This window comes from Perna viridis, chromosome 15 (assembly GCF_037379345.1).
Source record: "Perna viridis isolate PV_CMFRI_1.1 ecotype Kerala chromosome 15, ASM3737934v1, whole genome shotgun sequence".
In the NCBI taxonomy this organism is placed as follows: Eukaryota; Metazoa; Mollusca; class Bivalvia; order Mytilida; family Mytilidae; genus Perna; species Perna viridis.
In genome coordinates this window covers 6,963,813-6,979,221 of record NC_142459.1, presented here as the reverse complement: position 1 = coordinate 6,979,221, position 15,409 = coordinate 6,963,813, and the positions used below count along the sequence as shown (strand labels likewise).

The 15,409-nt window shown below is 31.1% G+C and overlaps 1 protein-coding gene and 1 pseudogene across 4 annotated transcripts in view; both read right to left on the bottom strand.

Moving 5' to 3' along the window:
- Positions 1-204: 204 nt before the first annotated feature.
- Positions 205-11,462, bottom strand: LOC148596739 (uncharacterized). Of its 3 annotated transcripts, XR_015918842.1 has the most exons (3): positions 11,340-11,462; positions 5,344-7,087; positions 205-328 (listed from the first exon to the last, which is right to left on the bottom strand). XR_015918842.1 is itself a non-coding variant. In XM_088562810.1 (2 exons), exon 2 carries the CDS (start codon positions 7,081-7,083, stop codon positions 5,401-5,403), a length of 1,683 nt encoding a protein of 560 aa, XP_088418936.1. In that variant the 5' UTR covers positions 7,084-7,087; positions 11,340-11,462; the 3' UTR covers positions 1,965-5,400. The 3 variants fall into 3 exon arrangements, 2 of the variants coding, with proteins under 2 accessions (XP_088418936.1, XP_088418937.1); XM_088562810.1 differs by lacking the exon at positions 205-328 and having other exon boundaries at positions 1,965-7,087; XM_088562811.1 differs by lacking the exons at positions 205-328; positions 11,340-11,462 and adding an exon at positions 8,026-8,137 and having other exon boundaries at positions 1,965-7,087.
- The window catches only part of LOC148596738 (uncharacterized), a 31,495-nt pseudogene continuing 27,425 nt past the window's right edge, over positions 11,340-15,409 (bottom strand). Inside the window, exon 16 of the transcript XR_015918860.1 lies at positions 11,340-14,101. The product of XR_015918860.1 is annotated as an uncharacterized LOC148596738 (transcript). The remainder of the gene's footprint in view (positions 14,102-15,409) is intronic.

The window sequence follows — 15,409 nt, the reverse complement described above, 5'->3', positions numbered from 1 at the left end:
CAAAAATTAATTCAACATTAAATCCCAGCCCCCTTCAGAAAGAAAATGGTTTGTGTCTTACTTTCATATTAAGCAAAAGAAATGCTTGTTAGAATGTAGAGGTCTAATCATGAACAGTTGGGCCAAAATTTTACACGATTCTCAAGCTTGATACAGATCTCAATTTTAATAGCTATTAAACAGGAAAAGAACTTGACCAAAGTCCGTTTTGCCCTTTATTCCTCAGTAAGCACGACCCCCACAATCAATCAAAGCCTTTCTTTTAAGGATGGGTATGTCATCTTGAGGTACATTTATAAGATCCATTCATCTTTACTCAAGCTATTATCTGCAAAACAGGAAAATGTTTGTTTCTGATCTCTCATTGGTAATCAGTTCAAGTTAAAACCCCTAAAATCAATCCCAGGCTTTCTTTAGTGGTTTAATTTCATGAAGATCCATACACTCAATTTATACTCAAGTTATTGTTCAAACATGAAATATCTACAGACGACAATAACAAAACTAACGACAGCATGATACCATTATTCCACCACAGACGGCGACAGTGACGACAGCATGATACCATTATTCCACTTCAGTCAACAATGACGAAACTGACCACATCAAGGTACCATTATTCCACCAGACAACAATGACGAAATTGACTATAGCATGATACCATTATTCCACCGCAGACAACAATGACGAAACTGACGACAGCATGATACCATTATTCCACCACAGACAGCAATGATGAACTGATCCCTCATTGGTAATCAGTTCAAGTTAAAACCCCGAAAATCAATCCCAGGCTTTCTTTAGTGGTTTAATTTCATGAAGATCCATACACTCAGTTTATACTCAAGTTATTGTTCAAACATGAAATATCTACAGACGACAATAACAAAACTAACGACAGCATGATACCATTATTCCACTTCAGTCAACAATGACGAAACTGACCACATCAAGGTACCATTATTCCACCAGACAACAATGACGAAATTTACTATAGCATGATACCATTATTCCACCGCAGACAACAATGACAAAACTGACGACAGCATGATACCATGATTCCACCACAGACAGCAATGATGAACTGACGACAGTGTGATACCATTATTCCACCGCAGACGACAATGACGACACTGATGAGAGTGTGGTACCATTATTTAACCAGACAACAATGAAGAAACTGTCTATAGCTTAAACCATTATTCCACCGCAGAGAACAATGACGAAACTGACAACATCATGATACCATTATTCCACCACAGATGACAGCGTGATACCATTATTCCACCAGACGAAGATGACGAAACTGACGACAGCATGATACCATTATTCCACCACAGAAGACAATGACAAAACTGATGACATCATGATACCAGTACTCGACGGCTGACGACAGCGTGATACAATTATTTCATCGCAGACAACAATGAAGAAACTGAAGACAGCGTGGTACCATTATTTCACTGCAGTCAACAATGATGAAACTGACTATAGAATGATACCATTAACGACAGAAGACAACAATAACGAACTGACTAGAGCATGAGACTATTATTCCACCGCAGTTAATTATCTGTTTCAAACTTTTCTAGTGTAAAATGTTGTTATACTAGTGAAACTGAAAGAAACCCTCTTTAATAAGGTCTCAAACATGGACTTCTTTAGTAGATACAATCAGGAAGACATGAAACATATCATCAGATGGTAGCGATAAATTGGACACATCTTGACAAAACATCAAGATCACACTTTATCGTCTGAATATAGCTGAAATATTGCTGCTCGGACGTTAAACCCCAATAAACAAACAAACCTTTCATGGACACTAGAGTGCAAGCCAAGCTTCATACCATTGTGTTGGCAATGCGCAAAATTAACCCCTCATGGGAACATCTTCAGAAAATGGCCAGGGACAGGACAGGCAAGGACATTAAAACTAGCCCTTAAGGGCAAACAAAAAGAGATTTTCGTAAAATATGTTTTATTTTTTTTTTACATCAGCAGTGTGAATACTATTACAAGTCTCTTTACACAAAAAAATTTCAGACTTGATTGGATTAGAAGTAAAATTCTGGATACATGAAAAATTCAAAAGCAATAACTCTTCTCTTCTAAAGTTAAATAAAACTAATTATGGAGGACTGCGATGGCTTGATAATGTTTCACAGTAATTTTGAATTGAAAGCAAATCTTATTGATACATGATCAAAATTGACATACATGTATTATTAAGTTATTGCATTTGTAACATTAGAACTTTAACTTCTATAGCATTAAATAAAATTACAAAACATTTAAGTGGTAAATGTTGTTAAAATATTGTAATAAAGTCTACAAAAAAGAATAAACAAACAAAAACAAACCAACCAAAAAAAAAAAAAGATAAGTCCCCACTATGAAAAAAATCTTGATAATTCAAACTGTCAGAAACAAAATCCTACTATTGATGAATGGTGGACAGCATTGACATGGAAACAAAATGGATTATTTCCCTTAGAACTACAATGTAATACAATGTACTATAGAATTATTAATATTATTGGACTGGATCTCTATTTAAACTAAATAATTAACTGTAAGTTTTTAAAATAATCAGGAAACTGAATATTTACAAATGAATACTACATGTACATGTATTTTAAAAGTGTTATTAATTTCACTCTTCAACATCCTGAAGTGTAAGTTCATACAATAATCAAGACACAATGTATAATACATATACAGATGAAAAGCCTTTGATAGCTTAGTTCTACATAAACGAAAGTTCTCACCTGAGAAAATAATTCCATCTTAAAAAAGAATCCAAATAGTCTAGTATTTACAATAAGTGAAAATAATTTCCAGTTTAAGTAAGAAATATTTCAAATTTGAAGAAAAAAATATGAATATTCATGTAACTTGAGAAGGATTTAAACATGTACAGTACATAAATAAATGTATTTAAAAAGTTTTAAACAAAATTTCATTTGACTTGCATGTACAAATTTTGTAGGATATCGCAAGTTGTAAAAGTTGAAAATGAAATGTCTTGTAAAACAATTCAAATCATACATGTAGATAAAAATAAAATATAGTACAAGTTTTTACATAACTACTTCTTTTACAGTTTCATTTTTATAGAGTCATTAAAAGGATACATACATGTACATGTACTCATAATATTCATAACTAAAATAAGTAATATTTGTTTACAGTTTCTAAAATGTTCATTGTTTTAAAGAGTCTTTTAAAAGAATATACATGTATATGTATATATGATATCCATGACAAAATAACAAATATTTTTTACATCATTTGAGTATGACTAAATCCAATTTAGAAACATGAAAATGATAACTACAACTACATGTATATACATGTACAAAAACAATGAAGTGAACAGATTTTCACTGATGACACATCTAGATACATGTACATGTATTTGAAAAACTTGATGAAGACCAACACTTATTAATAAAGAAATATAAAATAATTTCAAACAAATCATTCACTTTACTAAATAAACTATAAAGATTCTTAATTAAGTTAATTACAAAATGTATTAGATGTATGTACATGTAAATAAAATAGTAAAAAAGTCATTAAAGATAATTAAGTCAGTAAATTAAAACATGTTTGTGAAAATACTTCTTACAAAAGAAAGGGGGAAAAATTTCTTATATTGTTATAAAGATTTCTGATAAATTAAATCATTATAAATTAGACATGTTTTATTTACCTTTAAAACTGAATTTGTTTAATTAATATTGCCCTAGTCCATCAAGAGAAAAAAAACACCAAATCATTCTACATGCACCTATCAAACTACATGTACGTGTTATAGTCTTGTTAGTCATGAAAATACAAACTGGCATTGTTCATCACACACATCATTCAACATAAGATTTTTCTATTAAATTGTCAGCTTTCATTAGATTTTAACTAATTATAAAATACAGGTATAAGTGTTAACATAATTACAGTGGCAGATCCAGGGCTTCAGGGTGTAACCCCACCCCTGAATATTTTAATTTTTTTTTGCTATCTATGGATCTGAATGAGCAAATAATAACGTGGCACCCCTCCCCCTTTTCAACATTTCCCTATATGCCCCTTCATCTGCCCCTGTTTGTGCTAAATATATAAAATCAAATACATATACATATACATTTACAACAACTGACAAAAAAATATCAACCTTTATACCTAAATCAATTAATTGAAGATATTTTTATTTATTATTGAAGTTGCAAGTACATGTTATCAATGTTGAGGGTAATTCAATGTCCTTAGTAGTATCTTTCAATAATATATATGTACACGTAATTCATTTTTCAAGAAAAAAGATAATAAAAGTTCAGAAATAAATCCATCTTTTAAAAGAAAATCCATTTTAGTCCAAGCAAGGAAGACTTACATGTATAAGGAGATCACATGTTGCCAAAAAATGTGTATTAAATTAATTCAAACCATGACTAAAATAATGTTACATGTACATTACATGACTGTACCTTTTTTTATTATTTTTTTTAAAGAAAGTAATTTTTAAAGACCTAAATACTGGGTATGAATAAATCATTAATACATGTACTTAATTTTTACCACATTAATATTTTGATGTTGTACATGTATGGTGTTAGATAGCTGTGAAACGTAGCTCTAATTATTTTTTTTTGTATTTTCTTAATGTTAGATCGCAAAAGGTGTTAGATATTTACACAATGGTAGTATTAGATTTTTTTTATTTTATTAATAAATCTTAATTTGCTAATTATTTTCAGTTTTTAAATAAGAAAAATCCATTTATTTATTTAGAAACATGAAAATGCAAGTATATAATATATAAACAACAAAAGGCTAAAATTATTTTCAATGATGACACATCTTTTGAAAGTAACCGTCGAGTAATTACAAAAATAAACGCAAAAAAACGCAAACAATCTGAGGTGACTTGGAGTATAGATACATTTACATGTATTTGACAATCTTGATGAAGACCAAAACTTACTGATAAAAAAAATGTAAAATAATTTTTAAAAAAAATCATTCATTTAACACTGTACTCAATATGACATTTCTGTACTATTTGAAAGATTTTTTAATAAGTCAATAATGATCATATTTTTGTAATCTTATACCAGAATAAAAATATAAAATTCTGTCAGATATTGTTAAGATTTCTGAAAATGGAGACCCAAAAAATAAAAGGTGTTTCTTTTCTTTTAATCGAGTTAATTATCACATGAACAAATGTTTGTTTATTTATGTCTGACAATTAAGAAAAAATGTAGAAATGTCTGATATTATTAAAATTTATTTAGATAAACAAAGCCTACATGTAAAAAATAAAATATGTTTTCTTACCTTGAAATCGAATTAATCAATTATTTGTTTATCTCAGTTTTGATTCTCCATCAAAAGTCAATATACAGTAAATATCCTGACCACCTTCTTATCATCAACAACAGTGAGGAGATGGGTCACTTTATCATAATGTACACACCGAGGGTAACACAACCCATCACCTCCACTGACTACAACTTCATGTTTATCTCCATCCCTTGAAATTAGTAATAAATTATGTTTGTCAAAATCACACACAAATAAATTGTCCATTTCATCCATTGATATTCCACGAGGCCATGACATTGTATTGTGATCCTTGAATGTAAAGATAACTCTGAGATCAGAATCTAGGACAGTAACTGTGTTGTTGTTGAGAGGACAGGTATAACATATTCTGTTGCCATCTGTGTCTATACATGAACCACCACTAACAGTCTGGTCATCATGGAGTTTGTCTATTTTTTCTGTATCTATATTAATTTTTCGGATTCCTACCTTAGGTACACAGAAGTATAAATGTCCATCACTATGTGTAATTCCATAGACTTTACTCTTTATCTGAAGTGTTTTAATGATTTTACTCCTGTCTACATCTATGATGGAGATTGTTTTATGGAGAGGATTAGAAACAGCAACATGGTTCTCATTGATGACTGTTACATAATCTACTGCTCCTTGTCCTCCATTAAATCTGACTGATGATTTGTGTTGACCATTACTGTGTAGTATGTTTACTACACCATTGAGATAATCAGTCAACACCAGGAGTCCATTAGGCAGCGTACAACAACCATAACACCAACCTTGACGTACTGTAAACTGTTGTTTAAGTGTCAGTTGTCTTGGGAATCTTGTCTTCACCTCTGCCTGACCTTTGTTTGGTTTATTTATGTCTATGGAGGTTCTATTTTTTTCTTTTGATACTTTAATGTCACACAGAGTTTTTATTCCAAAAATAGTGTCGTCTGCTGTGATGTTTTCATTCATTTCTATGTCTGTATTATCCATGGCTCCTTTTTCAGATAATTTATGTAAGATTTCTTCTGATTCTTGAACTTTTTTCTCCATTTGTTTTGTTGCGATGAATGTTTGAAAATTTGATGCGTGGTTCTTAATGAGTTCCTCCTGTTCCAATAATTCACCAAGTTTTCTTTTATTTGATTCCAGGATTTTTGTGGTGGCTTTGATTTCATTTACATTTTCATTTACAACTGACTCTAACTCTGATAGTGTTTTGTTTTCTAGTTTCTTTATTTGATCAATAAGACTTTGTGTCCTCCTTTTTAAATTTGCTGATAATTCTTCCTTCTTTGTTTTCAGTATTTTCACATTTTCTTCTCTTTCAATGATTGCGGTCAAAAAAGTTTGATGAGTCGTTTTTAATGATATCCAAACATCTTCAAAAATGGCTGAAGATTTTACATTGCGGATCACATCATCTATAGGTACATGTAGAGTGTCCTCACATTTTTTATGAGATTGCAATAAACATTTATAACAGACAACACAATCGTGAGACCTACAGTAATATTGATATTTTTGCTTGTGTTCTTCACAGTTGAGTTGAATTTTGTGGATAAAAGATGGTAATTTTAGGTAATCCTCATAAGATATGGTGCTGTGGTCCCTGGTTGCTTTTTGTACTCTGTGTTGCTCACTACATGTTGAACAGAGGGAATCCTCACATTGTGGACACCATACTTCAGGAGTGCTGGTTTTTTCTAGTAACAGGCAGATGCTGCAGCTTTCAGATGCCATTTTTCTGTAATATAGATAGAGAAGTATAGGGTATAAATTCCGTTACATATAGCCTACAATTCCTTTTGGGATTTGGCATTGGTTATATTTTGTTTTGTTTTGACAGTGGTCTTCAAAGCCAAAAAAAATATGTATATCTCCAGTGCCGAATCCCAGAACGGATTAAGCTTGTTACCAAATATTTTTTTTTATAGACTTTTGAATGAGTTTAGACCTTTCATACAGTGTGTTAACCCTCATGGAGCGTAGTGTATTGGTGGGGGGTTACATTATCATATCCAGTTTAACCCCATACTGGTGGTCAAAATATTAAGCCTCTAGACCTTCATATTATAATCCCTTTTGGGATTTGGCACTGGGGATATTTTTTGTTTTGACGGGTGGTATTCAAAGCAAAAAAAAAAATATATATCCAGCTTCAAATCCTTAAAGGGATTAATCTTGTTACCAAATGTGTTTTTTTATCGACTCCTTAACCCTCACGTAGCATAGTGTAGGGGGGGGGTTTATAACACCATACTGCTGATCAAATTACTAAGCCGTTGATCTGACGTTGGCTACGTACATGTATATCATGCCCCTGTTCTTCTTTACAAAAACTAATACAATGGGACATTTATCAGTTACATGTACATACTGCTGAGTAGCAAAACGTAACTATTATTTTGTGATTTGGCACTGGGGATGTTTGTTTTGTTTTGATGATGGTGGATTCAGCTTGTTACCATTTTTTTTTTTTTTATATCGACTTTAGAATGAGTTTATATAATTTTTTCCTCTTCCAACTTCCCCGAATTTGACTTTTTATGAGCAATTCAGCTGGTGTTTCCAGAAAAGCAGAGGATGCTTAACCTACAGGTGCTCCTTGTCATGCTGGTCACCTGGCACACCCGCCATATATATCAACAGAGTTATTGAGGGACAAATGTTTGTATGACTTACAGACATGCAGCACAGCCAGGGATTTAAATTAGCGGTGGTCCTGGACTTATCAGACAGACGCGGAGTTTCTGTTTCAATGATGACGTATGTTTGCGGGTCTCACTAATTGGCGACAAGAAGTGACAAAAAGCGACAAGAAAAACTAGTCGAATAGCGCAAAGAAATTTATGTTTACATTTAAACAGAGACGTACAATTGTTTATTAATGTGTTTGATTTAAATCCAAAAGGAAAAAAAAAAAAAAAGAATACGAAAATATTGTTTTTTAAAACCAGGAAAAGAATTTTTTCAGGTAAAAGTGTGAAGATAAAAGGTTTTTTGAAATATTTTCAAAATGATAATAGCATCCGGAAGAAAAATAGAAAAAAAGAAAGAGATAAATCAACAAAGTTACAAGAAAACTGACTTCAAAATATGTTATCAAGATTCATTGAATATAAAAAGACATAATGAAGATAACAATGACAGGGAATTATTCGTGTAAATTTAAATGCTAACATGTAAACAAGAAAACATTTAAAAAACAAGGTTGTCTGAAATTTAACACAATGTCGAGTTACCGGTAAAACTAATTACAACGATACGCCTTGTATCAGTGGCCTGACAAAAATAAAAACAAAAACAAAAAAACCCAAAAACTCCAATGTTATGTATATATTTTCCGAATTTTTTTTCCCATTTTATAATATATTTTGAACTAAGTTCTTCTATAACAATGCATGTTGCTACATTTCTTCTTTCATTAATTAAAGAAAAATATCACCTTTTCTTTTAATCATACCAATGATTATTGTTTCCTATTAATTTCCTTTTTGTAATTTCACATAAAACATGTTTCCATATTTTTATCAATTTGAAAACACATCAAATCAAATCTAATATATATAGATGTAGTTTCTTTATGAATTGTAGTATCTAATTTGTATCTAAGGATTTTTTAATATTACAAATTCATTTTCTAATATTACAAATTCCTGATTTAGTAATATTATAAAATATCACACATTTTGTAATATTGCAAATTGAATTTGTAATATTACAAATTGAATTTGTAATATTGGAAAATGAATTTGTAATATTAGAAAATCAGTCACATTTTTTATATTACAAAATGATTTTCTAATATTAAAAATCGCAACTGAATACGGCAAATCCATTTTCTAATATTAGAAAATCAATTTCTTATATTAAAAAATCGTTTTTTAATATTAGAAATTCAATTGAATTTTTAATATTAAAAAGTATTTTGCGATATTAGAAATCTAATTTGTAATATTAGAAGATGAATTTGTAATATTAAAAAAAACCTTTTTTTTTAATATTAGAAAACACTTCTTTTCTAATGAATTTGTAACATTAGAAAATTAATTTGTAATATTAGAAAATCAGTCACATTATTTAATATTACAAAATGGTTTCCTAATATTAAAAAATCGTCATTGAATACGACAAATCCGTTTTCTAATATTCAAAAATAGTTTTTAATATTAGAAATTTAAAAATAGTTTTTTAATATTAGAAATTCAAAAAATTTTTTTGATATTAAAAATGATTTTTTAATATTAAAAAAGTGTTTTGTGATATAAAAAATCTAATATGTAATATTAGAAAATGAATTTGTAATATTAAAAAATCATTTTTTAATATTAGAAAATGCTCATTTTTGTCCACTTTGGCTTGCCATATAAACGCATAATAAACCATTTGATGTTTAGTTTAGCTAGAAATGAAATCCATGCACGATTGTAAATAGTCTTCAATAATAGGATAGGAATAATGAAAGGAATGCTGAGTACTAATTGGGAAAGCTGTCTTATGCAGGCCTTGGGGTTTAATAGGGGCAGTGGTACCAGTCAATAAACATTATAAAGAAAGGGGTTTCATGCTTTTATTTGCCGCTCATCTTTTGACCATTTTTGTTACAAAAGGGTAGCATAACCATTAAAACCATCCTGACATATCATACACTGTATCATATATTTGTATTAAGGTTACCGCTACATGACATCGGAAGCTGGGAGATGGCAAATAAAAATGAAACTTTGCATAGACAATGGCATAGGAATTCCCATAATGTACTTCTCTGAAATTGTGTCATTTTTTGGTCTAGTGTTATTGCTTTTTGCAACATTAATCATTTTCTTTGGCTATTTTGGCCATGATTGGTGGAATTATGTGATAGGGGCTCCCGTATGTATATATGAACCCGTATTTGGTGGTGATACCTGTGTTTATTCATAAGGTTGTTCGCAGAGCAGTAATAAGTAATAATTATGTTTGATATTATTTGGGAGAGGGGATTGGGTTGAAGCGAGATACCCCAAAATCTGGGACCCCCATTTCTTTTATATGCTATTCGGACTGCATATTTTTTAGTGGGAGCAAGTCCTGTGATACTATTATACAACTTTATTCTTATGACAATGGACGTGTCTCTGGACTAGATGCCCAGAAACTAAGCGCTTTCACATGACACATAGGTATCTATGAAATAACTCGTAGCACTTACGCTATGAACCTTATCAACTGACAAATGTTGATAGTTGAATGTAACAAATTTAATTCTAAGGATATGATTTATTTCAATGATTTGTGGTTTCAGGAAGGACTGGGGTAAGGGACGCCTCTTGAAATCAGTGATATGTTTGCATCATATTAAATTTCACCAAAGCATATAAAGCTTTCATTTGAAACATAATGAAATCAGTCAAAGTTACTTGATGCTTACATGAGATTGATATCATAAGCTGAATACAGACGTTATCATGACTTGTAAAAGTCGTGTCCTTTACCCTATGTCTATCTTCTTAAGCTTGAATTATTTAACAGACAGTTTCGACGTGGAGGTCGGAAACTGAATTTCGAACTGAAAATTTAAAAACTGGGAATGGTCAACTAGTAGTTTGTAGTTCAATTACATTGTGGTCCCGTACATTCCTTTTATTCCATATTTTTGCAATACGACGATTATTTGAGGCGTAAAAACGATCAATATAAATTGATTCAGTACATGAGTACTTTGATTCTACACTATGAATCAACTCTACCATTGAAAGGCATTGTCTGAACTCTATGTGGACTGATACTTGAATATTCATGCATTAATACTTGTTATATATATGGATTTAATGTGTGTTCATTGTATGTGGCAGACCTCATTTTGTTTTGATATTTCCAAAAAAAAACACTAGTCTTAGTCTTACAGTTTGACCCTTGACATATTTATCAACAGTTATGAAATAATAAAGTATGGACAATACAGGAAGATGGTACAATGCACTGAAGTAAAAGTTGAATGGATAAGTAAATCTTACTCTTTACTGGTCAGTATTCCTAATCAGCACGAAGTTAACTTCTTTGAACGTCAACGAGGAAAACGCCCTGTTGTTATGGTATGGAATGTTATCTTTTTACTTCCTGGTAGAACTTCATAGATTACACACGATTGGTTGACCTTTAAGTGGTGTTATTTTTATACAGTTAAATATGCGTAAATACAGGGGCGTAGCTGCCTATACGCAAATACGCAGTTGGGTACTTTTCGGAAAACGTAACAAAAATAAAAACACACATTTTAAAGATGAAATAAAGGTTATTTATCACATATGCATACCATGAACGTAGTATATGCTCTGAAAAACTGGCTCCAAAATCGTTAAAATTCAGGAGTTTCCCTCAGGGCTTTGCCTTGCCGGACTCACTGGGGGCCTTCCGCTACACCTGTACCATGCTCCCTATTTTTAGTGGAGTCTGAGTTGCTCCTTTAATGTTGTTACTTTGTATGTATTATTTTAGTTACTCTATGTTCCTTGTTGCGTATGTCCGTTTTCCATGTCTGGTCTTTGTCCCTGGATTACATTCTTTTGATTACCACTATAACCTTGCTTCCCTTGATTACTCTTGCAAGTGGGGTGTATAAAGAGGAATTCAGTCATCACAAGTAACAATTAACCAACCATTTGAGTATACTAAAAGATGTATTGAACATACATAATTTATTACAGTACAAAGATAAATATTGCACATACATAATTAAATTTTACGTCAGAAGTTTTTTTACAATTGTATTTTAATCAGTGGCAGTACTCCAGGCAAATCTGAAAACATATGCATCAAGTTGCTTGAACTTTATAGCTTTCTGAGTATTTTGCAATGTTCTGACATAAAAATTACATTTTAAAACAAATTTCAGTTTGATAAGGGATGCCACTTGGAGCACTCCCTGGTTCAGCCAATGCTTTTCAGACTTTTTAATATTACACAACTACAATGAAAAAGCATGTAAAACTTGAATGGGAGGGGTAAATTGCCTTTTGAAAGTGGGAAACAATGTAGAATTTAAGTTCTTTGTAAAAATTGAGGTCAAATACAAAGACCAATAGGGAAAAAGTGTGGGAAAGTTTTCCCGCCATTTTCCCATAGTACATTTCAACTAAATTTGATCTATCAATATCTTAAAAAAGCAAATTTTATGAACACTTTGATGGTTATTTCTGGTGGTCATCAGGTATAATTAATTGGTTAATGCAATAAAATCTCTGTGTTTTTTCCTTCATGTGCCGCACCTTATATATATATTGCCCGATTCTTAGTGGAAAAGGTACTTAAAACATATTATCTCCCTTGCTAGCATTCAACATTAACTATTTCCACTCACTCATATCAACATATGATATATTTTATTCCATAAAACAGTTTAGGGGCAGTTCTACTTTTGATGGGTAGGTAAAATTCAGAGTTAACAAGGGAAAAGACCTATTTGAGAAATTTATATTTTTTAAAAATTAATCTGATCAAAGTTAGAACTATCAAACACTACTTTCGGTCACTATACACGGAATGTAACTACACTTCAGATTACCTTTTAAAAATCCTCAGGGTTTTCCCTTTGAATTACGCTTTCAAAATCATGATAGATTAAATCTGATTGGCTGAATAGAAAGGTCATCTGAACAGAAAGTAGAATGGAGTATTGTTTGATCCTACATGCAGTAATTGAATGGAATAATTGATAGGTCTAACTTTAATTAGGTTGTTTAGAAATAAAATAATCAATAACAGATCATTTTAGCACTAACATTTTAACAATTTTACATCTTTTAAATTAAAACAAACCTCATTCAATTAAAATACAGTTAACAATACACTTGAACCGTATGAAGCACTATAAAAAATCTAACTCAAATGGAATGAAGTAGAATCATTGGAACATTTGTATTTACCATTTTACAACTATCTCATGCAAGCATCAAAGTAATTTGGACTATTTTCATTCTGTTTCAAGGGAAAGCTTGAAAGACTTTGATGAAATTGAATATGATATAAACACATCACTGATTTAAAGAGTTATGTCCCTTATCCTTAAAAGAGAGCATGAAACCTACAACACTGATTAAATAAGACAAAGAATCACTATTGTGAAAAAAAAACCTATTGTTCATGGGGTACCAGTTTTCATGGTTTTCGTTAGTAGGCCAAACAAAAAAAATTTGGTTACCAACGAAAAGGAGATTTCCATTGATGTGTATACTAAAAATCTCAAAACCCCGAATTCAAGAATCCATGAACTTGTGTTTTGTCCCTAATCCACGAAAATTGGTATTCACGAATTAATAACATGTAATAAGCTAACACAACATTGTAACCATGAAAATATAAAGATATAGTTAAGACTAGAATTATTCTAAAATTCCAGAGTTACTCAATATGACTGGTATGGATTTCATGACTTTTCACATAATTTACAATCATGAACATCTTGATAATTGCTTCACTGAGGCATTGTAAAAGTAATATCTTTTCTTTTTAGATTGTTGATTTTATACAAGAATTTGAAGCCTAGCAACAAATACAATACTCTATGAATAATCTGCCTTAATAGATCCACATCTACAAACTTAAATAAGGTGTCCTTTGAAGTCAATGTCTATATGTCTGTTCACCATAACAAGTCCTTCTCCAGATCATTGGCAGAGCTTTCAAGCTGTTTCTGTTGTAACATTCTGATTTGTATTTTCACAGCCAGACAGATCATTCTCTCTTCATGTATCTTGTTACATAGGTCAGCATTCTTCTTCTGTAAAAATTAAATAAAACAAATTTACATGAGAGAAGAAAACCAAATCATCAACTAAAGATGATACTGTGAAAGTACTATTGTTCTTGGGGATACCAATTTTTGTGGTCTTCGTGATTAGGCCAAACAACGAAATTTGGTTCCCAACAAAAAGGGATTCCCATTTATGTGTATACTGAAAACCTCAAAACCAGTAACTTGTGATTCTTTCCCAATTCTTCCACAAATTAAAGTACTTTCACAGTAAATGTAAAAAGGTCATCATCTTGCCTGTTTAAATATTACCCCTGCCCTTGTCCATTGACCTTTGACCTTATGAATCTATAAGACTCAAGATTCTGTATAACCTAGTCTCAAATAAATCAACTAAACAGTGTACAAAAGTCAGATAATAATGTATGTTAATCCTTCCAGAATTTACTGGTGATGATTAAGAACACCTTACAGTCTACGGTGATACAATTTTTACATTGACCTTTGTGAGTTAATGATTTTAAACTTTTAAATTTTTTTCATAAAACCCAACAAATTCTTAAAATGTTTCGCTGATCAATTGAAATCCTGTCAAACCTTAAAACAGATATAATTTCATGAAGCCAACCAAAAATCAGAATTTAACATATTGTAATTAGAGGCTCACGTGTGAGCCTGTAACGCTCACCTGGTAATATGTCCTATTAGAAAGACTTCATTTAGAAGCTTCTCAGAAACAAGATTTCAAGGACAAAAACTCTGATGAGACATCATTCAACAATTTCAGTGATTCGAATTATTTGTAAACTTAATTGCTGAACAGTTTTGCAATAAAATAATTCTTTTTATCTATTGTAATTTCTGAAATAATCAAGGAATATAGACCAAAACTCTTTCTCCAGTGGGCAGATATTTACTATTCCACAATTTCTTTTCTTCATTGGAACTTTTATTTTGCTGATACACATGTTTTATGATAGAAAAAAATAACTATAATCCATAACTTATTCTTTTACTCAAGATATTTTCAGCTAAATCCACATGCTTTTTCAAGTGTCTGTACTGTACATGAAAAGTGAGGAATACAACCTTGCCCTGGTTATTAATTCAAATATTTCATTGATTTTCATGTCATGATATTGTGTGTATTGATTAACAATTGTCGCCAATTACATGGTATTATACGATTTTAGTGTTACTCAATTTATTGCAACCTACCAAAAAAATCCCCGCAAAAAAACAGGAAGTCAATGGCTAGCTGACTGTACTAGACAGCAGGGGACATGTAGCCTAATTTTGCCCCAAAACCCACTCGACCCCTGAATCATTTAGTCG